This window comes from Epinephelus lanceolatus, chromosome 4 (genome assembly GCF_041903045.1).
Source record: "Epinephelus lanceolatus isolate andai-2023 chromosome 4, ASM4190304v1, whole genome shotgun sequence".
Lineage (NCBI taxonomy): Eukaryota > Metazoa > Chordata > Actinopteri > Perciformes > Serranidae > Epinephelus > Epinephelus lanceolatus.
In genome coordinates, this window is record NC_135737.1 from 24,947,455 (window position 1) to 24,972,312 (window position 24,858).

The following is a 24,858-nucleotide window of genomic DNA, read 5'->3' on the forward strand; positions in this document are numbered from 1 at the left end:
CTCTCATGTGATATTGCTTAAATATCATATCATATCACATCATATCCTATCACATCATATCATATCGTACCACATCGTATCGTATCACATCGTATCGTGTCATTATCATATTATATATCATATCATATCACACCGTATCAGTCAGCTGGGCCCTTCTCCCTACGTCAGCGTGAGTTTGCTATGGATTCTCTAGCTTCATCCCACAGTCCAGAGACATGCAAGTTAATTGGTGACATTGAATTGCCCATACTTGTGAATGAGAGTGTTAATGGGTGTCTGTCTCTATGTATCAGCCCTGCGATAGCCTGGCGATCTGTCCAAGGTATACTCCACCCCTCAACATTTTTTGACTGAGCTCCAATAATACTTGATGTGCAAGTTCAACGCCTTCACTGAACTTTGAAGATAAATAAAATAAGTAACCAGTTTCTCATACTGTCACCTGAAAGTAAAGATTGCCTTGTTGTCATAAACACCCACGCACACACTTTTGGACTTCTACCCAAGTGACATTTTAAATGCAAGACTTGTACTTGTTTCATGTTGGCTGTAGCGATACACAGTGCTTGGCCACAGTCATGTTTCCTTAATCCCTACAACAGCGGTGACAAGTGCAAAGTTATTAGGATTCAGAGTCAGGACAGTCACACTTATGAGAAGAATCACATTGAAAAATACAATCATTTTCCTTTAATGGACTTTCAGAAGCATTCGGTCTCTGTTAATTCACTCATGCAAAAATATGCACAAACTCCACTGTGATTTTCAGACAAACTTTACTTGAACACACAAAACAGAAAGAAACTCAAATTAAAAAACACAAAGGCAACAATATGAGTAGGCAACATGGTAACATGGTTGCAGTCTGTTCATGTGTGAAACGTCACCAGAAAACTGACATGAGAGTCTTTTACAGCGCTACTTTGAGTTCATGCTGACGCTTTCACTGACTCATGTTCACTCATGAAAATAAACATTGAAGTAGCTCAACAGAAGGATATGCTCTGTTTAAAGCTGGGTTAGGAAGAATTCCCTCAAATTAAAAAAAGGGAAGAAAAATACTCCTGCAGCTTGCCTCTCTCCCCTCTCCTCTTCCAGGCAAAACATTCACTCAGCTACTCCTTGCTCTTTGACCTCAGCTAAAACCAAGGAAATATTTTTATATACATTTTCTATAAAGCATGACTCTTCCATTTCATTTGTATTCAATTTTATTTTTCAGCTCTTACAGAGAGACACCTTTACATGCCAAAACCAGCAACATGGTTGGCTTATTGTGTATACACCAGAAGAAACAAAACATCTGTTGACATCAGACAAGACCTGAAAACAAACTGAAGTAGTCATGTTAGAGCAGAACGGTACATGCATGATAAAGTATCTTCAAAGAGCACAATGAAAACTCACTTTCTGCGACTGAAGCTACTGTATTTTTTTAAGGTGGGTAGTTTTTAATTGTCTTCAATGGTTTTGTTGATCCAGTTGACAAACGTGGAGACTCGAGTGTAGACGCCAGGTCTCGTAACAATGGCGCATCCAATACCCCTTGAAGTCACACCCTGCAGGATGTAACTGTTCTGGATTTTACACACCAGAGGACCACCGCTGTCACCCTGCAAGGAGAACAAATAGTTTTCAGTCCAAAACTAGACTGGAAAAGAACACCAGTGAAGCATGAAGGAAGAAAAGTTTTAGATCACAGAACTACAAGTGACAGAGATATGGAAAATGTATATTCACTAACAGATGTAGGTAAAATATGTACAAACAAATCAAGATTTATATCTAAAATCATATACCCTGGGTCTTATATTACACCTTTGGCAATCATTGCAGCTGATTACAATAACATGTAGTTAATGAAGTGCTGAGCTCTGTGAGTCCATTAGAACAAGAAGCCACTTGCTCGGACAGTTTAGTCCAGTGAAGTAACATAATGGGCAGTTGTACTGAACAATGTGGCTGAATGATTTTACTTCATAATAATTAGATTTTAATAAAAGTAATGTTTTATTTTCCAGGTCTGTAATGTCCTAACACTGAATAAAGTGCTACTGTATCACAAAAGAGACTATGGTCAACAGCAATACACAGCACTATGTAGTTTTCTAAGATGGTACCCAGTTTTTGTAGTTTTTCATACCTGGCAGGCATCCATTCCTCCCTCATTGATTCCACACATTTCATGGTCCTTGATTAAGCCGTTCATGTACGATGGACGATTACAGATCTTGTTCTCGATCACAGAAACCCCAGTTTCCTTCAGGACACCTTCACCTCCCGTACCTGCAACACACCTCAACATAGTTATCCAGTTTATAGTTTTAGACTATCTGGGGTATTCCTAATTGAAAAAGCAACAAATGTAATAAAATGTGTTAACTTTGGCTTGAATAAGGAATCATTTCTACTTTTACAATTGATAATTCTTGTCTTTTTCAATCACCTTTGAAACTTTACCTTTAAAAAAAACTTAAAGAGTAACCTAAAGAGTCTCCAGAGCTTTTACCTTGATTTTGGAGAAAAATCCTGTTTTTTTTTTTTTGTTTTTTTTTTTGTTTTTTTCTTTTAAAGGGCCAGTGTGTAAAATGGGTTGAAAACAGTGACATCAGTGGTCAAATTCTAGATTGCAGGGCTCACTCGCTCACCCCTCCCGTCAGGTAAATGACGGTGGCCTTGTAGGACCAAAAGCCTTGCGCAGACATGAGTTTTTCAGGTGTAGGTCTATCTAGCGACAAGGTGAATATTTATTTAGAAATCTAAACCATGTTACGATATTGTAATGAATCACTCACTAGCAGGAGACCAGAGGAGCGTTCGGGAAAAAGGCCCATTTATTTGAGGACTCCAGAAACTCCAGTAACACTCCAGGGGGTAGCACGTAAAAGAATCTGTCCCAAACTCTGACTCTTCTAGCGTAACACACACACTCCATACATACATACTTACTTACAGTACCCAGCGGGGCAGCCCTCCCCTCTCTGCTCCACCAATCTCTAGCCCTAACACTGACTGACAGCTTACCACACTCACCACTGGGTCGCTACAATGTTCTGTTATAATATCAATGTTCTGTGAGTTTATGGCATGTTTGGGATTGAATGAGTATAGGTAGGGGGCGGTGTGCGAGTGTGACGGGGATGAGGGCTGTGTGAGTGCGCGTGCTGGTGTGTGTATGAGCGAGCTGGAGGAGAGAGCAGCGGTGCACAGTTGGAGTTACAGCTAAATTCTTGTTTGTTGGTTGTTTTGGCGTGGTTACGGCCAACAGTAATCTGTATTATTCAGTAATAAACGGTGGTTTTAGCTGTACTGAATCCAATTAGCAGGGTACATAGGAGTAACGTTACTGCTATCCTATTGTCTGTTATTGACATAAGACTAAAATTTTCAGTACGTCCTGCGCTGTGATCTGCAGAGGGATACACTGGTGAGCAGGCACAGACGTAGCAGGTAAACAGAGCTCAGCTGTTTATTTAGCCTAGCAATATCTCCGGACTATAGTAGCTGCAATGGACGACTTCGAACGTGATTTTGAAGAGTTTCTTGTAGCAGATAGATCCAGAGCCATACCTGTTTGAGCCGGAACATACAGATGAGGAACTCCATGTGTTTGATGCTGAGCGGGCGAGAAGAGAGGCTGAATCCTCCACTCCCATTTTGCTGCACAGAATGGGATTTGGTGCTACCATCGTTGGGGAGATATATCATCAGGAGGAAAAGCGCCACAGAGAGTGCATCACAAGGAGTGAAGTTGCATCTTCTTTTCCTCGCAGATGACAGTTCGGGTTCATTCTCTCCTGTTGTGTGGTAAGTGTGTTCCATTCGCAAACTTTATAACTAAAAAAACTTTTCACTACTTTCCATCGACGAACTACTAACACTCTCTGCTGTTTCCTCCTCCTTCTTCCTTCCTTCCGCTGTCTTCGTTAGTTTATTTATACACGCGAAACGCATTCTCTGGCTGGCTGGATTGTCCGCTCGGGCTGCAGTGCATACATGGCGGCGCAAGATGGCGACCTCTCTAAAGCAAGGCCCTTGCTACATATATATATGTAAAAGCATAATTATAAGGCTACGAAAACCAAACGAATTTTATTTTATAGCGATTATACACTTGTATAAACATATTAATGGGTAGAATATTCAGATTCAGATTTGACAATAAACCATGCCATATATTACACACTGACCCTTTAACTTTGTATTCAATTCAGTTCAGTAGAACTTTGTTCATCCAGAAGAAAATTCGTGTGCCAGAGAATTCTTTAAATTACAGTAACACTAATTACAGTTACCACAATTTTAACCACCACCACACTTATGCGGCGAACAGCAGTTCAGAGTACCCGCCCTTTTTGGGGGACTCCATTGTTCTGCTGGGGGACTTCAACGCTCACGTGGGCAATGACAGTAGGACCTGGAGAGGTGTGATTGGGAGGAATGGCCTGCCTGATCTGAATCCGAGTGGTGTTCAGTTATTCGACTTCTGTGCGGGTCGCAGTTTGGCCATAACTAACACCATGTTCGAACATAAGGATGGTCATCGGTGCACATGGCACCAGGACAGCCTAGGTCGCAGGTGAATAATTGACTTTGTAGTCATATCATTTGACCTGCGGCCATATGTTCTGGACACTCGAGTGAAGAGAGGAGCAGAGCTATCAACTGATCACCACCTGGTGGTGAGTTGGATCAGATGCAGGGGAGGACGCCACACAGACCTGGCAGGCCCAAACGAGCAGCGAGGGTCTGCTGGGAACACCTGGCGGAAGAACCGGTCAAAATGATCTTCAACTCCCACCTCCGGGAGAGCTTCGACCGCGTCCCGAGGGCGGAGGGGGACATTGAGTCCGAATGGGCCTTATTCCGCTCTGCCATTGTCAAGGCGGCTGTTGCGAGCTGAAGCCGCAAGGCTGCTGGGGCCAGTCGTGGCGGTAATCCCCAAACCCGCTGGTGGACACCAGAGGTGAGGGGAGCTGTCAGGCTGAAGAAGGAGGCCTACAGGGCATGGTTGGTCTGGGGGTCTCCGGAGACAGCTGACGGGTACTGGCGGGTCAAGCAGAGCGCAGCAGCGGCAGTTGCAGAGGCAAAAACTCGGGCGTGGGAGGAGTTCAGTGAGGCCATGGAGAAAGACTATTGATCGGCTCCAAAGAGGTTCTGGCAAACTGTCTGGCACCTCAGTGGGGGAAGGCGGCAACTTGCTCACATTGTTTACAGTGGGGGCGGGGAGCTGCTGATGTCAACTGGGGACATTGTCGGGCAGTGGAAGGAATACTTTGAGGAGCTCCTCAATCCCACCAACACGTATTCCAGTGAGGAAACAGAGCCGGTGGTCTTGGGGACGGGTCGTCCAATTTCTGGGGCAGAGGTCGCCAAGGTATTGAAGCAACTCCACTGCGGTGGAGCCCCGGGGGTGGATGAGATTCGCCCTGGATATCTCAAGGCTCTGGATGTTGTAGGGCTGTCCTGGTTGACAAGCGTCTGCAACATTGCGTGGACATCGGGGGCAGTGCCTCTGGAGTGGCAGACTGGGGTGGTGGTCCCCATCTTCAAGAAAGGGGACCAGAGGGTGTGTTCCAACTACAGGGGGATCACACTCCTCAGCCTACCCGGTAAGGTCTACTCCAGGGTGCTGGAGAAGAGGGTCCGGTCAATAGTTGAACCTCAGATTGAAGAGGAGCAATGTGGTTTTCCTCCCAGATGCGGAACCGTGAACCAGCTCTTTACCCTCGCCAGGGTGCTGGAGGGGGCATGGGAGTTCACCCAACCAGTCCACATGTGTTTTGTGGATTTGGAGAAGGCTTACGACCATGTCCCCAGGGGAATCCTGTGGGGGGTGCTCCGGGAGTATGGGGTTGGTGGCCCCTTGCTAAGGGCCGTCCAGTCCCTATACCAAAGGGGCGCGAGTCTGGTTTGCGTGGCCGGCAGTAAGTGGGACCTGTTCCCGGTGAGAGTTGGACTCCATCAGGGCTGCCCTTTGTCACCGGTTCTGTTCATAACTTTCATGGACAGAATTTCTAGGCGCAGCCGAGTGGTGGAGGGTGTCAGGTTTGGTGACAGAAGGATCTCATCCCTGCTTTTTGCGGATGACATGGTCCTCCTAGCTCCATCGAACAGTGACCTCCAGTTCTTGCTGGGACGGTTCGCAGCTGAGTGTGAAGCGGCTGGGATAAGAATCAGCACCTCCAAGTCTGAGGCCATGGTCCTCAGCCGGAAAAGGGTGGATTGCACACTCCAGGTCGGGGGGGAGGTCCTGCCTCAGGTGGTGGAGTTTAAGTATCTTGGGATCTTGTTCACGAGTGAGGGTAGGATGGAGCGGGAGAATGACAGGCAGATTGGGGCGGCGCCAGCAGTGATGCAGGCGCTTAACCGGTCCGTTGTGGTGAAAAGGGAGCTTAGCCAGAAAGCGAAGCTCTCGATTTACTGGTCGATCTACGTTCCAACCCTCACCTATGGTCACGAGCTCTGGGTAGTGACCGAAAGAACAAGATCGCGAGTACAAGCGGCCGAAATGAGTTTCCTCCACAGGGTGGCTGGGCTCAGCCTTAGAGATAGGGAGAGGAGCTTGGATATCTGGGAGGGATTCGGAGTAGAGCCGCTGCTCCTCTACATCGAGAGGAGCCAGTTGAGGTGGTTCAGGCATTTGGTAAGGATGCCTTCCGGACGCCTCCCTTAGGAGGTGTTTTGGGTACGTCCAACCGGGTGGAGACCTCAGGGCCGCCCCAGGACACGCTGGAGGGATTACATCACCTGGCTGGCCTAGGAATGCCTCGGGGTTCCCTGGGAAGAGCTGACAGAAGTGGCTGGGGAGAGGGCTGTCTGGGCTTCTTTGCTGAGGCTGCTGCCCCCGCGATCTGGACCTGGATAAGCGGAGGACGACGAGTACGAGTACAATTTTGACTATTCACAACCAGCACCAACCAGACAACCCGTGGGTTCCCCTGGTCAGGGGAAGTTTTTGAACAATAGCGTATCAAGTACCTGGCAAAATATACAAATATACAAGACAGAAGTGTTTTCAAGGAGCAGAAGCAAAAACCAGTGCCTAAAAGAGTAACAATAGGAGTATGAGATAAGCACAAGAGTTACTAAAATAAACTAAATGGTGGAAAAAAACAGACCTGATAATCCATATTATACTGAATATGATATAACAATGAGAAGTAGTATTACACATGACTGAGAAAAATGATATTGCACTACTTTGACAAGTGATCATGATATTGAAGAATAATATTGCGCATGATGTTGGGGTCGGATAAGACTCCAGATTGACATGCAGGGAGCGACACACTGCACAGAAGAACCAAGCATGCCCACCAGCCAGACCAACTTTCTCATTTTACAGCTAAACAGAACACTAACATATGTTTCTGAAAACATTTGAGAAGTGAGGGCTGGCCAGCATGTCCTAAATTGGTCCTCACAATGATAGTACAAGACACAGACACACACAACGTACTGTACCTTGGGTTCGACCCCATCCGGTGACATAACACTCAGTTCTAGTGGGAACAATGTAGTCCTGCTCTGGCAGACAAACTGTTAGGACTTTGTCGTTTATTATTGCAGGGCTGAAAACACACAAAACACCAGTGGTGGAAGAAGTACTCAGATCTTAAAAATACCAATACCACAGTGTAGATATACTCAGTTATGAGTAAAAGTCATGCATTCAAACTGTTACTTAAATAAAAGTACACACGTATAAGCATGTACAGGCAAATCATCATTATGTAGTAGGGCCCATTTCAGATAAATGTATATTGTATTATTGGATTATAATATTGATGCAATAATGTGTACACCATGCTGTTGGTGCAGCTGCTAAAGGTGGAGCTGATTTTCATTATGTTGCATACCGATGATTATGTACTTCTGGGTGACATAATAATATTTCATTTGTTGATCAATTCTGTATTGTTAATCTGAATCTGAAAAGTACCAATTAGATAAAGTTATCAGATACGTGTAGTGCAGTAAAAAGTAGAATAAGTGCCACTGAGATGTAGTGGAGTAGAAGTTCAGAGTATCTGCAAATGGAAATACTCCAGTAAAGTGCAAATACAGTACCTGAGTAAAATTACTTGGTGACTTTCCACCACTGAGTAGCAATAGTGAGTTAAGGAAGGATAGTTGTATCAGAACCACTATGATTATTAATATTTGAACCAGTGGTGACAGGAGGATGATCAGTCCAGTTTTTACCTCTGCAGTTTGAGCAGAGCAATGTCAGCGTTGTTGGGTTCGAATATCACTTTCTCCACGTTCCTTTCCTGTCGCGATGGCTCATTGCCTGACTTTCTGTGGATACCCAGGAATACCTTGTAGTATGAAGGGTCCTCAGACCTACAGTACACAACATGTTTATAAATCTACACACAAGCTGTACAGAGGTTAGCTGGATTTTAGATTTTTTGTTTTTTTAATCATCTCACTGACTGCTCCAGGCAGTGTTCAGCAGTAAGGATCCACTGAGGGTGAATCAGACTTCCTCCACATAAATGAGATCCCTCACTGGTAGAAAGAGACACACAGAAATGTAGTTAAGTAAAACAGAAAAGAAACATAATATGACCCATTTAAATAATAATAAAAAAAATGTATGAATAAAATAAGATAACAATTAAAATATTGTAACATATCGGCCAGCATCCACTGTTAAAGGTCCAGGGTGTAGGATTTAGGGTTTTTGTAATGTCAGAATGAGCCGTTTATTAACATACAGAGGAGGTCTTCCTCCACATGATGTTCTACAGTAGCCCAGAACGGACAAACCAAACACCGGCTCTAGATAGGGCCATTTGCATTTTCATGTTTACAGTGTCAGCTGTAGTTCTCCTGCACACTTGGCACACGTGACATGTTTCAGTTTACGACATTACCATAAGATGCCACTAAATATTACACACTAGACCTTTAATATATAGTTTCTCCAATTTTACAACCAAAGAAAAACAGTAAAAAACATATTATTTTCTTTACACATATTATGTATTTGTTTCAATAATATTCAATACTTTTTTCTATTTTATTTTTTTTATTTCAAGGCAGTGATATAAAGTTTTTCTGCCATGATAGCCACCTTATGTTTTTTCACCCCCACTAAAAAATAAAACCCACAATCTTCCTTTGGCAAAATTATCTAACTGTAACACTTTGAAAGTAGTCCCATCGATGGGTTCGGTAATCTTGGTGCATGGTCCATTTTTTCAGATTCTGACACTGACAATAAAAGAGGGTCATGTTCAGTAAAATTTGGGTTTTATTTTGCAAATTATATAACATTTTTCCATAGTCACATTCTTTTAAAAAATGGCATTTTTTTAAAAAAAAAACAAAAAAAAAAACTTTCATATGGGGTTTTCATTTGTTTTTCTAAAACATAATTAACCAGTGATGTATGAAAATCCCAGAAGGTCATTTAAAAACATTTAGGTCTACTGCTACTGCTAGATCCGCATATTTATTTGAACCCAACAGCGACAAAAAAGCCTTTCTCTATATTGCTATTTAGCGTGGCCTCGGTCGGGTCGGACACAGTGGAAGTCAGCAAACCAGAATACGGCACCCGGAGGTGGAAGTAAGTCTGCACGCCCCCAGTGGCCTGCAGCCATTAAACCACAGAAGAAGAAAGAGCCATGTTTACGAGTAGGATTTAAGAAACAGGCTAAATGACATGTAGTAGGGAGTAGTGAATGATTTCGGACACATTGCACACTCTTGTACAGTAGGTGGTGGTATGCACCTGGAAGTTGTTTGCGATCCACCAATAAATTGAGAGAAGAAGAAGGAGCCGTGTTTACAGAGTGTTCTTCGAGTAAGCGGTACACAACGGGCATTGCTGAACACATAACAGTTTTACCAGATGTATCTATAAGGACTTGGTTGTACTTTCGATGTCATGGTGGATAAAGAAGGAGCATCATCTAAAAGAAAAAGAACAGAAGAACAGAAGAAGGCTAAACGGGACAATGACAGGGCTTGAGCCCAAACACGTGTAAACCTCGGTCGGGCATTCACCAAGTGGAGAGAGCTGAGAGATTTGAAAGGTTTTAAAACTGATCCCGAGTTGGCCCTTTTCCTAATTGACAGGTATGTAATTTTTGTTTTTATTTAGAGAATATACCGCAACTTGTTAGACGTTGTTTCACTTCAATATATGACGACATGGAAGTTATAAGCAAGCTAAATGTAACGTTAGCTGATGTGAACCGCTTTTGTCTAGTAACGTTACAACAAACGCCACAAAATTATCTGTGACTGTGACCATGAACACAAATATACAGCAGGCAGTTGTGCTCAGTTTATAAGAAATTCAGAGCTACACCAGAACATTTATGATTTTCCTCTCGCTCTCCAAAAAAAAATGCATGCAGTAATAGCTGGTTGCAGTCGAGATTTCACGAATGAAGCCGAATGCCGGCTGCAGTCGGAATTTTACGACACCAGGCTGTGGGTGTCATACCGCTTCGACCAAAGAGGCGCTATAATCAAAGAAAACGTGAAGTTCCATATAGCTGCTTTCATAATAATAATTTTTAAAAAAATTAACCTTTTTCCCATGTTGTGACTGTTTGGGTTTCCCAAAAATTGCTGGTTAATTATCTTCTAGAGAAACTGATGGTTACTTCTGTGACCCCACTGTATACATTAGAGCAGGGGCCTTCAACATTTTTTAGGCTAAGGACCCCTTAGCTGAAAGAAAGATGGAGCAGGGACCCCCTTCCTACATACAGTATGTAGAATAAATTGCATTGCATATTAAATCGTGCAGGTGGATGTCAGGAAGTTATAAGCAAGCTAAATGTAACGTTAGCTGATGTGAACCGCTTTTGTCTAGTAACGTTACAACAAACGCCACAAAATTATCTGTGACTGTGACCATGAACACAAATATACAGCAGGCAGTTGTGCTCAGTTTATAAGAAATTCAGAGCTACACCAGAACATTTATGATTTTCCTCTCGCTCTCCAAAAAAAAATGCATGCAGTAATAGCTGGTTGCAGTCGAGATTTCACGAATGAAGCCGAATGCCGGCTGCAGTCGGAATTTTACGACACCAGGCTGTGGGTGTCATACCGCTTCGACCAAAGAGGCGCTATAATCAACGAAAACGTGAAGTTCCACATAGCTGCTTTCATAATAATAATTTTTAAAAAAATTAACCTTTTTCCCATGTTGTGACTGTTTGGGTTTCCCAAAAATTGCTGGTTAATTATCTTCTAGAGAAACTGATGGTTACTTCTGAGCAGACTAGAGCAGGGGCCTTCAACATTTTTTAGGCTAAGGACCCCTTAGCTGAAAGAAAGATGGAGCAGGGACCCCCTTCCTACATACAGTATGTAGAATAAATTGCATTGCATATTAAATCGTGCAGGTGGATGTCAGGCAGAAGGCCATATCAGCCTCAGGCTGCAGTCTTAAGGTGTATTTGCTTTTCAGGTAGGTGAGGGAGGAAACTCCACTTTCACAAAGATAAGTTGTTGCAAAAGGTAAAATATGTTGGATTCATGTTCATGTATATTTTCAGACCTATTTTGATTTTTGAAAAAAAAACAAAAAAAAACAAAACCCTGTAACCCTGTGGACCCCCTGGGGGTCCTGGACCCAATATTGAAGACCTAGGCATTAGAGGTACAAAGTGGGGCATCATCTTTTAAGAAACCCAGTATCACTTATACTTTAATCATATTTTGCAAATGTTGCAAGTCCCTTGTTCTACTCACGTGGTCCGGAGGCTGATTTGCCAGGGCCACGAGTGAGGTTTAGACACGCAGCCTCCCACAATCCGACCAAAACAACGCTTTGGTTTGGTGACTGGCGTCCCACATTTCGAATCAACTAAAAGGAAAAAGAAGTGAAACACAAACATCGAATTTGTTTAAATTTGTGTCATTTAACAAGAGTTAAGGTTTACAGCCATGGCAAGCAGCCGGATAATGCTGACACATGATAAAACAAAACAGTTAGATGGACAAAAAAATTATTCTATTATTAGACTCTTAACATTAGATAGGAGCAAGTTGTAAAGTTTGACCTGAAGCCATGTTAAACAAAATCCAACTGATTTGGTCATTTGTGTTTTCAAATACCGCTCTTCCATAATACCAAATTTGCAGTACATGTGTGGATTGGACATTAGATACAAAATCAGACAAAGGCTCTACGGGATAATTTTTTTCCCTTTGCAACTATCATGTTTTTCCCAAATCATGTACATATTTTTAGGCATTCTGTCATCTCAAACAACTTGAAAAATAACGCATGAAGCTGCTGTAGATGGAAAAGAAACCTCCCTGGGGAAGCATGCCCCTTTAAGAAAAAGGGGGAGATTTCACTCAGGACAGCACACAGGTGGTTAAAAAGCTCAATGATTGATTGTAATCCTCTACATACAAATAGGTTTCACATACCACAGTTTGGGATGTGACAGTAGTCCCATCTTTTGTTAGTCCTGGTAGTGAAGCACCATGGTCCACTCGCATCACTGTCTGGGTTTCTGCAGCTCTGACAGTGACATACAAAGAGGGAGTCAATGAACTCAAAACAAAAACAATGATTTACCATAGTTTAGCATTAATGTGTTCATTACTAGCTTGGTGAAACCATCCTAATCTCGCGAGCTCATATTCGATTTCGCTCCGCAGATCAGTCTGGCCATGCAATCATTAAGGCGCATTCTGGCAGCGGTTAAAGCTTACCGGGCCAATCACAACCATTTATTACTTTGGGGCGGGCACGTCATCAGAATAGGAGGGACAAGGAACGGAGTGAATGCATTTCGTAAACAACCAACATGGCTACTGATTTTGAAACTGCTATGGTAAATGTGTTGAACGAACTGGAATGTATATTTTCTTTAAAAGCAGAGCAAACGGCTGTACTGAAAGCTTTTATTGAAAAAAGGATGTGTTTGCGGTCCTTCCTACAGGGTTTGGTAAAAGTTTAATTTACCAACTGATGTCCCGATCGGGAAAAAGATGGGACTCAGTGAAAACCCAGTGGCTATTGTTGTTTCTCCGCTAGTTGCTCTCATGGAGGAGCAGGTCAGGGAAGCGACCAAGCTGGGAATCACAGCCAAACTCGGAGTCCACAGTGAGGAGGAAATCTGCAAAGACGGCACTCACACACTCTTTCCCAGACATCATCACAGCTCATCTCCGCTGCACGCTACACTTGCTTGCTGGTCTGTTTACAGTGGCGTTGTGCTAGCCTACGTCGCACGTTTCGTTTACTCTGATTGGTTTTCCGTCTTTCCAATTGCGTGAAGGGGCACTTTGAGTGACAGCCATTTATACCGCTCCTCAGGAATAGAGGAAATGTACAGTCCGTGTCCAGACCCATTCGCGTTTTGCGAACTGGGTCTGGCAATGCCAGGCTAGTTCATTACATCCAGAGCAAAACTCCACAAGTCTACAACTCAAAATGTTAATACAGGAATACACACACATTCTTACATTTCCCTCCAGCCCCTTGTCAGGGTGAGTTTCTGGGGTGAAGCTCTTGTGTTGGTGAGGGCTCTGAGCACTCCAGGCCTGGCAGGTCACGCCCTTAGCGGTGATGGAGATTGGACCCCGGTATGTCTTGCCATTTCCAATCTTACAGTCTAATGCAGCAAGAAGAACAACAAACTAAACAAACTAAAAATGTACAAATGCATATGTAGAGGTTGACTAATTTACCTTTTTGTGGTGGAACTGCAGTGGATATGGTCTGGGGATCAGTGTTGGGTAAGGATTACTTTAAAAGTAATCAATGTACGTTACTGTGTTACTCTCTAAAAAAGTACTCAGTTACTTTACTGCGTTACTCCCTGAGAAAAGTAACTCAAGCACTTTTAAAGTACTTTTGAGTATTCTACATTTCCTATTGGGCAATGGACCACAGGGCGCTAAGCCTACATTTTTTGTCTCCAAAATTAAAGTTATGGACCACTTGCCCTTCACTGAGATCCAATTCTCCCATCACAGCCGTCACTTTGACCAGTAGAAACACAGAAAGATCTGCTGCTGTAGACAACTGTATGACAACAACACCCCAGCCTTTTTAATATTTCCTCTAGGGATGTTACCACACAGAGTAAAAGGGGGAAATGATGGTGTGAAACAGCAGAGGCACTTTGTCAACCCGCTGAGTTAACGTACGTTACTGTCATTAGCATCAAGCTAGCAAACAATGGTACATCCTCACGGTCGGACATAAAGTAATAACATTAACAAATAGGGGCAGGGCTTTTACTCACCACAACTGCAGAGGCTCCCAGCTTCATTTGAAACAAACTACATTATAGACGGTCCGTTATTTCTTAATCCCTCTGTGTGTTTATATATTTACTTTTTATCTGCTCCGTTGTCTTTGTAAAGTTAACATATCGCACCGTCATTTCAAACTCAACACTTGTTTCAAATTAAAAGCCCCTTATAACCTCGGCTAGAGAATCCCTCCACTTTCTAAATAGGCTTTTATGCTGAAACATTTGTCAGAACTTCCTGTGGAAGATACAGTAGCTTGACAGTTTACGTATGGCGTCAAATGCAGCTCCTGCCATCTGCTGAGGCTTTTAGGTGACTACAACAACATGTCGACTGGCACATGAACAGACACACAGTGACTCAAATAATAGTGAAAGTGATAAAAACAGGACAAGAATAACCCAATGACATCACACACGCCGTGAAAGACGACCGGGGATAATTGGTGAGTACCAGCGTGTAGCGTGTACCAGGCATAATGCAAGTCCTGAGTCTGAAATATGTCTGTCAGCGAGTCCTACTCCACCTATTTAGACTCCACCGTAGACAACGGCAGCATTTCTCCGACCACATAGCGAGCCACAAGCTCCGTGGCTTCTTTCAGACTGATAGGTTTAACGTTATCTTCGTTATTAGAACCAAACAACAGCCATTGCTGTTTCGGAGCTGAAGGACCAGCGTTCTAAAAGTAACGGAAGTAACTGATGTCTTGTTTGAAAATGTACTTAAGTATTTGATTACTCAAACAGCAAACTAATGCATTAGGTTACTCGTTACTGCAAAAAGTAATCAAAGTACTCTAACGCGTTACTTTGTAACGCGTTATACCCAACTCTGCTGTGGTAAAGCTGTCGGTGTCTCTTCCGAAGAATTGGTGGGGCATTGCTCCAAGTTGCAGAACTCCCAGCGGACACTGGGGTCTGTAGTGTAACACCAGGGAGCTTCATCTCCATCAGGGTTTCTGCACAGGTCCATCCTGAGGTCCCTGTTGAAAGAGAAAGCATGGAACTTCAGGACAGCGGGAACCTTTCTCTACAAGATTTTGTGTTTTACTCTCAGAATCAAAGGAACCAATGATCTCTGTTGGTTTGTTGTTGCTATTTGAAGCTCACGCTTTGGGGTAGTTCTGTGGAGTATAGCTGTGGTTGTGTGGAGTCATGGCGCTCCAGTCTTGGCATTTTTTTCCACTGACAGTCTCTGATGTCATGCCACGGTAACTTGACCCATCCCCCTCATAACAGTCCTCCTCTGAAGGAGTCACTGACTCATCTACAGCAGGAGACAGGAAATTGAGCTGATTCAATTATGCCGTTTACATTTATCACCACCACTGACATTGATATTGTAGTTAGGTAAGAAATTGTCATCACTGATCACTGCCATACCTGTATCTACACAGCTCGGCACATCGCAGTACTCCCAGCGAGTCGCATTGTCAGTGGTATAACACCAGGGCATATTTCCATTGTCAGGGTTACGACAGTAGTTTCTTTCCAGGCCACTGACAAACAACAGACAGTAATAATGATGTAGAGCTAATGATAAAGGTGACAGACCATATGTCCCTCTTTAAGAGAGATGTAAAAAAAAAAATGTTTCAATTACAGCAGCTCTTACTTGCAGGGGTAGCTTCTTGGGTTGCGGTCGTGTTTGTGTGGCTCCTGAGCCGACCAGCTCTGGCATGTTTTGCCAGATTTAGTCACGGCAATCGTGCCTCGGTACGCTTCACCACTACCAGTGGCACAGGTCAGCTCTGGGACGATGGTTGGAGGCTCGGATGCTGAGCACAGAAGATGAGATGGATTAGGTGGAGAACTTGAATAAAAAAAAAAGTAGTGGCAGTGTTTTAAAGCAGTCTTGTGGGTCGTCCATTAAGGATGGGCAGCAAGTGACTTGGTGGTAGTTCAACCCCCTTGGTTCTGATGGATCTTCCCTCTTTTTGACACCATCTGACCACACATATCTACAGTAGTCTGAATGACATTCTGATGTCATTGCTGTAGAGCCTGGTGAGATGGCTCAGTGAGTCAATAGCTATGTTTCCATCCAAAAGTGATTCGAATCATTGGGAAATGCACATTAAAAGAAATATGAAACCTGTGTGTTTCCATTAAATGTACACACTTTGGTGAAAACTACGACCTTGCGCAAGTTTTCCGCAGAACCAGAAACAAAACAAGTCTCGCATTCTTCTTCTTCTACGTTTTCTGGCAGTTGGCAACCAGCTTGTAAATGCATTACCGCCTTCCAGACCCGGAGTGTGGATATCACCATGGAGAGAGGTGCGCTGCGTCAGACTTAATTCGAACATAACTGTTTCCATCCACCGTTTTGCAAATCAACATTTTTTCTAATCAACCAAAACCCGGCTAAAGCAAGTGTTTTTTAGTTTGTGCGAATCAGGGGATTTTAACTCGAATTTTGGCGTTTCCATCATAATTTTCCGATGCGATACTTCTAGATGCGCATCTAAACAGGCTGATGGAAACATGGCTATTGTCTTGCTTTTTCCTGGCATACAGCTTGATGTCATCCATGTAGAGGAGGTGACTGATGGTTGCTCTACTTCAGAACCGGTATCCATAGCCACTGTTCATGATGATCTGGCTGAGGGGTTTCCAGCCTATGTGGAACAGTAGCGGGGACAGTGCATCACCTTGGTATATGCCACAATTTATGGTAACTTGTGCAATTGGCTTTGAGTTGGCTTCCAGAGTTGTTTTCCACAGCCCCACTGAGTTCTTGATGAAGGCTCTTTTGTCCTGGTCATGTTGTACATTTCCAAGCATTCCAGTACCCGTGTGTGCGGAATTGAGTCATAAGCTTTTTTGTCATCGATCCAGGTGCTACACAGGTTGGTCTGCCTAGTCTTGCAGTCTTGGGTGACTGCTCTATTGACCAGTAGCTGGTGCTTGACTCCCTTGGTACTACTACCAATTCCGCTCTGGGCCTTGCTCATTGAAGTATCTTGTCCTCACCTGTTTTATGGAATGTGATGTTCTGATGTTCTGTGGAATGTGAACCTATGTTTTTTCTTAGGTCAAAGGTTAAAGCCAGGTCAGAGATTAAAAGCTAGGTTAGGCTTTATAGGTTAGATGTTGTTCTAATTTATGTAGCCTTAGGTGATGTCTGACTGACCAGCTGGACAGGGATGCCTCTCCGTCTAGGTTTTGGAGATAAGAAATCATACATAAGGAGAGTAGTTTGGGCCGAAGAGAGAGAGACCTAGAACTCTGCGCTCGGAGAACGCAGGGTTACTCGTGGTCCCTAAAGTCTCCAAAAGTAGATCAGGAGCCAGAGCCTTCAGCTATCAGGCTCCTCTCCTGTGGAATGATCTTCCTGTTACGGTCCGGGAGGCAGACACCGTCTCCACTTTAAGACTAGACTTAAGACTTTCCTCCTTGACAAAGCTTATAGGCTCAAGCTTGCCTTGTACCAGCCCCTAGTTAGGCTGACTTGGGCCTAGTCTGCCGGAGGACCCCCTATAATACACCGGGCACCTTCTCTCTCTCTCTCTCTCTCTCTCTCTCTCTCTCTCTCTCTCATGTCCTATTACTGCATCTTGCTAACTCGGCCATTCTGGATGTCACTAACTCGGCCTCTTCTCCGGAGCCTTTGTGCTCCACTGTCTCTCAGGTTAACTCGTATAAGATAAGATACGCCTTTACTGATCCCACAATTGAGAAATTCCAGTGTTACAGCAGTCAAGGGGAAAGAATCAGATTAAAGATTTCAAAATTTAAAAACGTAAAACAAACTAGGCATGCAAAAAGAATACAAAAAATACAAGAAACGGCAATAAATAAATAATAATAATAATAATGAGCAGTGAATAAAAAGTGAGCAATGGATTAAAGTGAACATATTAGTGCAAAGTGAATATTGTATGTGCAAATAAACAACAACATGGGGGATAGTTATGCTTATTATGGTGTCCATAAAGTGTCCATAGTGTCCCTTAAGTGTCCATGGTGCAGTTTACTGTGAGCAGTGCTGGTTATGTAGCCTGGCAGCAGCAGGCAGGAAAGACCTGCGATAGCGTTCCTTCACACACTTTGGGTGAATCAGTCTATCGCTGAAGGAGCTCTCCAGAGCTTTTATCTCCTCCTGCAGAGGATGGGAGTCATTAGTCCTCAGAGATGACAGCTTGGCTGTCGTCCTCCTTTCTCCCACCACCTGCACAGAGTCCAGAGAACATCCCAGGACAGAGCTGGCCTTCTTGATCAGCTTGTCCAGTCTCTTCCTATCTGTAGCCGAGATGCTGCTGCCCCAGCAGACCACTCCGTAAAAGATGGCTGATGCCACCACAGTGTCAAAGAAGGTCTTCAGGAGCGCCCCCTGCACTCCAAAAGACCTGAGCTGCCTCAGTAGGTAGAGTCTGCTTTGGCCTTTTCTGTATTGTGCTGCTATGTGATTAGTCCAGTCCAATTTATTGTTAAGATGAACACCCAGGTACTTAGAAGATGTCACCATCTCAATGTCCTTTCCCTGGATGTTCACCGGTGTTGGGGGGAGGAGTCTGCGCCTGCGGAAATCCACCATCAGCTCTTTGGTTTTCCCCACATTGATCTGAAGGTGGTTCCTCAGGCACCAGTCCACAAAGTCCTGGTTCAGTTCTCTGTATTGCAGCGGTGCCTGGATAGTGTGACGTGTGTGGTTGTGCTGCTGCCGTGGTCCTGCCAGATTCCTCCTGCTGCTGCTGTTATCATTAGTCATACCTCTACTGTTATTATATGCATATGATTATTGTCACACATGTATACTATCAGATATTAATGTATTATCATTAATTATAATATTATTACTTTCATTAATGTTGTTGTAAGCTACTGTCATTACCGTCTGCCCTGCATCTCTCTCTGTCTCCGTCTCTGTCTCTGTCTCTCTCTCTTTCTGTCTCATTGTGTTATGCAGATTACTGTTAATTTATTATGCTGATCTGTTCTGTACGACATCTATTGCACGTCTGTCCGTCCTGGAAGAGGGATCCCTCCTCAGTTGCTCTTCCTGAGGTTTCTACCATTTTTTTTCCCCGTTAAAGGGGTTTTTGGGGAGTTTTTCCTTATCCGCTGTCAGAGGGATGTCGTATGCTGTACAGCCCTGTGATTTGTGATATTGGGCTTTATAAATAAAATTGATTGATTGATGATTGATTCGGCATCAGAGACTCTCAGATTCGGCGGGTTTTTGACACTGTTCTTTTTTGTAATAAAGTCTTTTTAATATACAAGTGAAGACGTGTCAGAGGTGGTCACTTCTTTTAATCAACACATCAAGAAACAACATCATGTATTGGGCCATGTGCCTATTCATATTAGCTGCTAAGATGCCTGACAGGAACTGCCATGTTGTACAGAGGCAGGTTAAGGTTATTGCCCGGTAGTTGGATGGGACCACACCCTTCTGAGGATCCTTCATGATCAGGATTGTCCGTCCTTGGGACAACTGCTCTGCATGGGCCCCTTCCATCAGCAGCTGCTTCATTTGTGCTGCCAGGTATTCATGGAGTGCAATTTGCTTCTTTAGCCAGTAGCAGTGGATCATGTCAGGGCCCGGTCTTGTCCAGCTCTTCATACTTGAAACTCTTTCTTGAATGTCTGCATTGTAATGGTAAATGGCTCTTGTTTTGGGAGATTGCTGTGGTCTGCTCTTAGATCCACTAGCCACTGAGCATTAGTGTTATGTGATGCCTCCTTCTTCCACATGCTCTTCTAGTATTGTTCAGTTTCATCCCTAGGTGGATCTTTTCATGTGTTGTTACCTTGCCAGTGAGAGCACAGTTTGGATGGTTCAGTGGAGAACATCCTATTTATTCTCCTGGCTTCAGCTTCTCTTGTGTATCTCTTTAGCCAGTCTCCAGTGCCCAAGGTATGTGGTTAAACATCACGAGGGACTGAAGTCACACCTTTTGTCTAAAGATGTGCACACCTGCGCAGCTAAAACACATTTTTACATTTTTACTCGTGTGTGCATAAAATTCCTCTGACCCTGACTCTCAATGATGGAAGCTTGGACAGGTTTAAGGTGTTATGATAGTGAAATAGAGCAGAAGTAAAGGAAACACATAAAATAGGAAATAGGAACACTTACTGCAGCGGGGTATGATGCAATAGTCCCATCGTCTGGAAGGGTTGGTGGTGAAGCACCATGGTTGGGGGTCACCATCAGGGTTTCTGCAGAAGTTCTCTACAAGATCTTTATCTGAAAGACTAGAGGAATCAAAAATAAAAAATAAATTGTCAGGACAAAGATCAGTGTTTAGTTTCTAAAAGATTTGTTTTATTTCCAAGATTCAATACTTTATTGCTATATCAACATGACTGATTAGACTTTGACGAATTTGACTTTAATTTGAACGTAAATTAAAGAGGATGTTTGATGGGTGAGAGAGGTCCTTTAAAACTTTAAAGCCCTCCCTTTGTAGCCTGGCCTTATAAATTTCCACCAGGGGTGTGACATCACATCCAGTAATTCTTGATGTAGGACGCACCACTTTATCCAGCTGTCTATTGTCTTCAGCTGACACGTTGCCAAACCACAAAGTATTGCGTAGGTCAGGAGGCCCTCTACTGCTGCTCTATAAAACTGCATCAAACAATCTGGGTGTCCACAATTTTTAAATTGTAGTAACCTCCTGAGAGCCAGGCTTTTGTTTGTGTTGCATTTCTAATTTCTCCTTGCTATTTGGGATTAGTAGGACCTGATAAGTATAAATACTACACATTTCCTTTGAGCGCTAAGTAGTTGTCGGGAAAAATATCGACATAGGGACTGTTCAACTCCCAAATGAAAGAGTTTGTTCTACAGCCTGGATGGGAAAACAGTATTAAAAGCTAAACTGAAACTGACAAACAGAATCCTTGCATAAGTGTTAGAGGCCTCTATAGGTGTTGAGAAATAAAGTCGAGGCACAATGAAACTGCATCATCACAGAGCTGTTTACTCTGTATGCAAACTGATACAGCTCTAAAACAACGCTGGAGAGATGTTACATTCCAGGCGTTCAAAGGTTTCATCTGTTAGAGCCACAGGTCTGTAGTCATTCAGACAGCTTGGATTTGGTTTCAAAGTTAATACATTCTTCCTGAATACATTTATTAAACATCATGTAATCCTGGGTGTGGTTGGTTAACAGACTGATATGCTATTTTGTCATCTTACACGTGAGGGTCATAGCCATGGCTGTGAGGTTCCTGGGAGTCCCAGCGTTGGCAGGTGTGGCTGTATTTTGTAATGGAGATGTTTCCTCTGTAGTCCTCACCATTGCAGTGCATACACTCATCTGTAAAGGAACAAGCACAAACTCATGACATTACCTCTCTGCTGTATTGGTCTACTGTGGCACTTTTGATGACACTTTATACCACACACAAACAAACAAAACAGTTAACACATGAAATAAATTATTTACCAGTGCAGGTGGCTACATCGCAGTATTCCCAGCGGGTGTCTGGGTCAGTGGTGTAACACCAGGGTCCCTCACTGGCTCCATCAGGGTTCCTGCAGAAGTTGGACTCCAGCTTTGCTCGGGGATAATCCTCTGGTGTAATGCTGCAGCACACACATTGAGAAAAATTACATGAACAGACATAAAAAGGATACGATGTGATGTGTAAACTGACATGATGTTGCATGAATACATACTTAGGTATGTGTGGGTATTTTGCTGCCCAACTCTGACACGTCTTTCCTGTTCTTGTTTTGGACTTTGTTCCTCTGTAATACATTCCTGTTCCAAATGTACACTCCGGGATGTACACTGCACAAAAAAAAAATATACACCAAAGCACATTTTCAGCTTTGCATGTTTGATCATTCAATAAAATCAACTTGCTATTTAGGCGGAATGCTTGTTGACAAGTTTGTTGACAATATTCATAAACTTTGAATAAACAAGCAACCAGTTCAATGGCTCTGTGCAGCAGTGAGGGCGGGGCTTCAGGGCTCTGCGGACTGAATCGAGCAAAAGTGTATTTCACTGGTGTTTCTAACTGCAAGTAGCCGCTAAATAAATCCATGCTCTGCTTTATAACCGTGGAGGCTTGGACTCAGTCGAACATGTCTTCACCTACTTCCATTGTGTGTCACAGCTCAACCTGTGCAACACCTAGCACCTGGTCTGCATCCGTGAGGGGGACGAATAGAAGACAGCTTTCAATGCCTGTCCCTGACTGATCACTGTGAGTATCTGGTGATGACCTTCGGCTGACCAACGCTGCCACCATCTGTCAGGCTTTAGTTAACGACGTTTACTCTGTGGATAAATAAAGGTTGTTACCAAATGTTGCTCTGTGCCTGTGTTCTGCATCTGGGTGCATTATATGTAAACATCATAATAAATCTCTAGCTGTTTGGAGCCCAGGTGTATTGCTCAGGGCTCAAGGAAGCGCAGTGTCAAGTGTGAAGTTGTTTGTATGAGCTGTTCTCCATAAAGCTACAAGCAGCATTACCAGAGGCCAAGCAGTTGGCCTGTTACAAATGAGCATGTTTTAAACAGGCACTGAATTAATCTTTTTCAGGAGGGTCTTGTTTCAATCTGAGGGCATGACTCATTGATTTCATGCTTAGATTTTGTTATACTTTCACATAAAACCCTGAAGAAAAACAGGTAACACCTTACTTGAAGGTATCTACATAAGAGTGACATGACACTGTCATAACTATGACATGACACGGTCATGAACCTGTCATGAACATTATGTACATGCCATAAACGTTTATGACTGCTGTCATTAAGTGTCATTCGGTTTTTGTTATGACAACTTGACATTAATCAAAGTGACATTACCAGAAGTTGTCTTTGTCATGACAACTGACATTAACAAGAAATGCACCTCTTTTTGTGTTTTTGATAAGTTTTATGATTATTACTGTCATGACAATCTTCTGGTAATGTCACTTTGATTAATGTCATGTTGTCATAATCAAGAGAACCCTAACAATGTCAGCTTGTCATTACAAAAATTGAATGACACTTAATGACAGCAGTCATAAACGTTTATGGCACGTACATAATGTTTATGACAAGTTCATGACAGTGTCATTTCATAGTTATGACAGTGTCATGTCACTCTTATGTAGATACCTTCAAGTAAAGTGTTACTGAAAAAGATAGAGCCCTGAGGACACACTCCAAACATCACTGATCATGCATCATATAGGCTAAATATTAACGACAATGTGATGGAGGCTAAATTTCAAGAAGAATCTACACTGATGAACAGTATGTGCACTGTTGTAGAAAAGACTTTGGGCTGTTTATGTAGATGAAAAGACAAAAAACTTGCCTTTTTTTTCATACAACACTGTGCTTTTTCCGCGCTGAGCCATCAGTGTTTTAGAGTTGTCCGGTGCTGTCCAACACCCGTCATCCCTTTGATTATATGTGAAAGACCTGTGAAAACACAGCAGGTGTCGAGTCAGAATGCTTAGCTTTGAATCTAAAAGTTAGATGTTAAGGTAAAAATTGGATTTTAAAGGTGTGAACTTACCTGCATGTGAAGGATGTTTCAATGTCACATTTGGCGGCACATTCAGTCACGTTGTTAACTGAGTACTGTCTTCTCTGCAACGAGAGGATCTGTGCTCCCATTATTTTGGTGTAGCCATCCACCTCAGTACCACTTGCTGGAATCAGGGACAAAACTATTAATTCATTGTCAAATATACAGTACATTTTTAGCATTCAAGCTTGCATAGGCAGTGATGCCTTAATTCTGGCATCACTGGGCAAAAATCCCCTTATAAAGTTTAATTGCAGTTCAAGTGGTCTGAAAGAACACTAGATGTGCGCATCTTCACTTGGCTCTGTTTTCAGGTTTGAGAAAATCTAGACCATGACGGAAGACTTTGGTCAATCACAGGCTGTTTTCGGAGAAAGCAGCTGTTAATTATGTTAATCACTGCACGTAAACTGTGGTAAGCTATCAAACTAGGCAGCGCTGATCAAATATGTCTCAAGATTCTGTTACTGCATCGCCTATTTCTCATCTTATATGTTATCAGAAACATGTTTTAATACAGCTCAGCTGTAAAATGTTAAAGTTTGTGACCCAGCCGCTTTGTTGAAAACAGCTTAGCAAAACATTTTACAGCTAGTACTCTAAATATATTTCTGAAAAAAAAAAAAAGACAGAATTAAATCAGTTAGTTTGATGTGCATTCCTACCCATCTCATAATACATCCTGACTTGATTCATTGATGAAAATAGTATTTAAAGGGCATATATTATCAACGTGGACAAGGTTGTTATTTATAATTTAGGGCACTTAAATTATTGTGAACTACTCGTAATTATCATTCAAAGGTACCATTATATCTTACCAGTGCAGGTTAGGGCTCCCAGGAGCAAAGCTAGTTTGCACAGGTCCATGATGAGGCAGCTCACAATCGACAAAGTCACCGAGGAACCTCCTGGGATGTGACTGTGCTCCTTTAGCATTTCAGGAATACAAATAGGACGGCTCAATCTATTTTTAGTCAATCATTGTTCAGACAAGGACAGCAAACAGGCAGCAGGTTTTGAAACACTTTTAATAATGTGACCTCAAGCACATACTCATCTTTTTTTTTCAGTAACCGCCTATGGTAATACATGTGTG

General features: G+C 43.0%; 1 protein-coding gene across 1 annotated transcript; it reads right to left on the minus strand.

Moving 5' to 3' along the window:
- Positions 1-759: 759 nt before the first annotated feature.
- LOC117260089 (plasminogen-like) lies at positions 760-24,739 on the minus strand. The gene is made up of 19 exons (XM_033631970.2): positions 24,581-24,739; positions 23,748-23,883; positions 23,544-23,650; positions 21,901-22,015; positions 21,668-21,807; positions 21,418-21,538; positions 20,347-20,465; positions 15,874-16,036; positions 15,642-15,757; positions 15,369-15,525; positions 15,090-15,241; positions 13,462-13,610; positions 12,418-12,511; positions 11,731-11,845; positions 8,443-8,517; positions 8,209-8,349; positions 7,468-7,574; positions 2,144-2,286; positions 760-1,613 (listed from the first exon to the last, which is right to left on the minus strand). The coding sequence occupies exons 1-19, from the start codon at positions 24,696-24,698 to the stop codon at positions 1,452-1,454; spliced, it is 2,430 nt and encodes an 809-aa protein (XP_033487861.2). The 5' UTR covers positions 24,699-24,739; the 3' UTR covers positions 760-1,451.
- Between the last annotated feature and the right edge of the window lie 119 nt (positions 24,740-24,858).

Bases quoted from the DNA above. Each gene is read 5' to 3' on its own strand.
- LOC117260089 (XM_033631970.2), bottom strand. From the start codon at position 24,698: ATGCTAAAGGAGCACAGTCACATCCCAGGAGGTTCCTCGGTGACTTTG. The intron at 20,466-21,417 runs GTAAGATGACAA...TGATTCCTCTAG, and splicing joins CATGGCTATGACCCTCACGT to TCTTTCAGATAAAGATCTTG. The intron at 1,614-2,143 runs GTATGAAAAACT...TTCTCCTTGCAG, and splicing joins GAGGAATGGATGCCTGCCAG to GGTGACAGCGGTGGTCCTCT.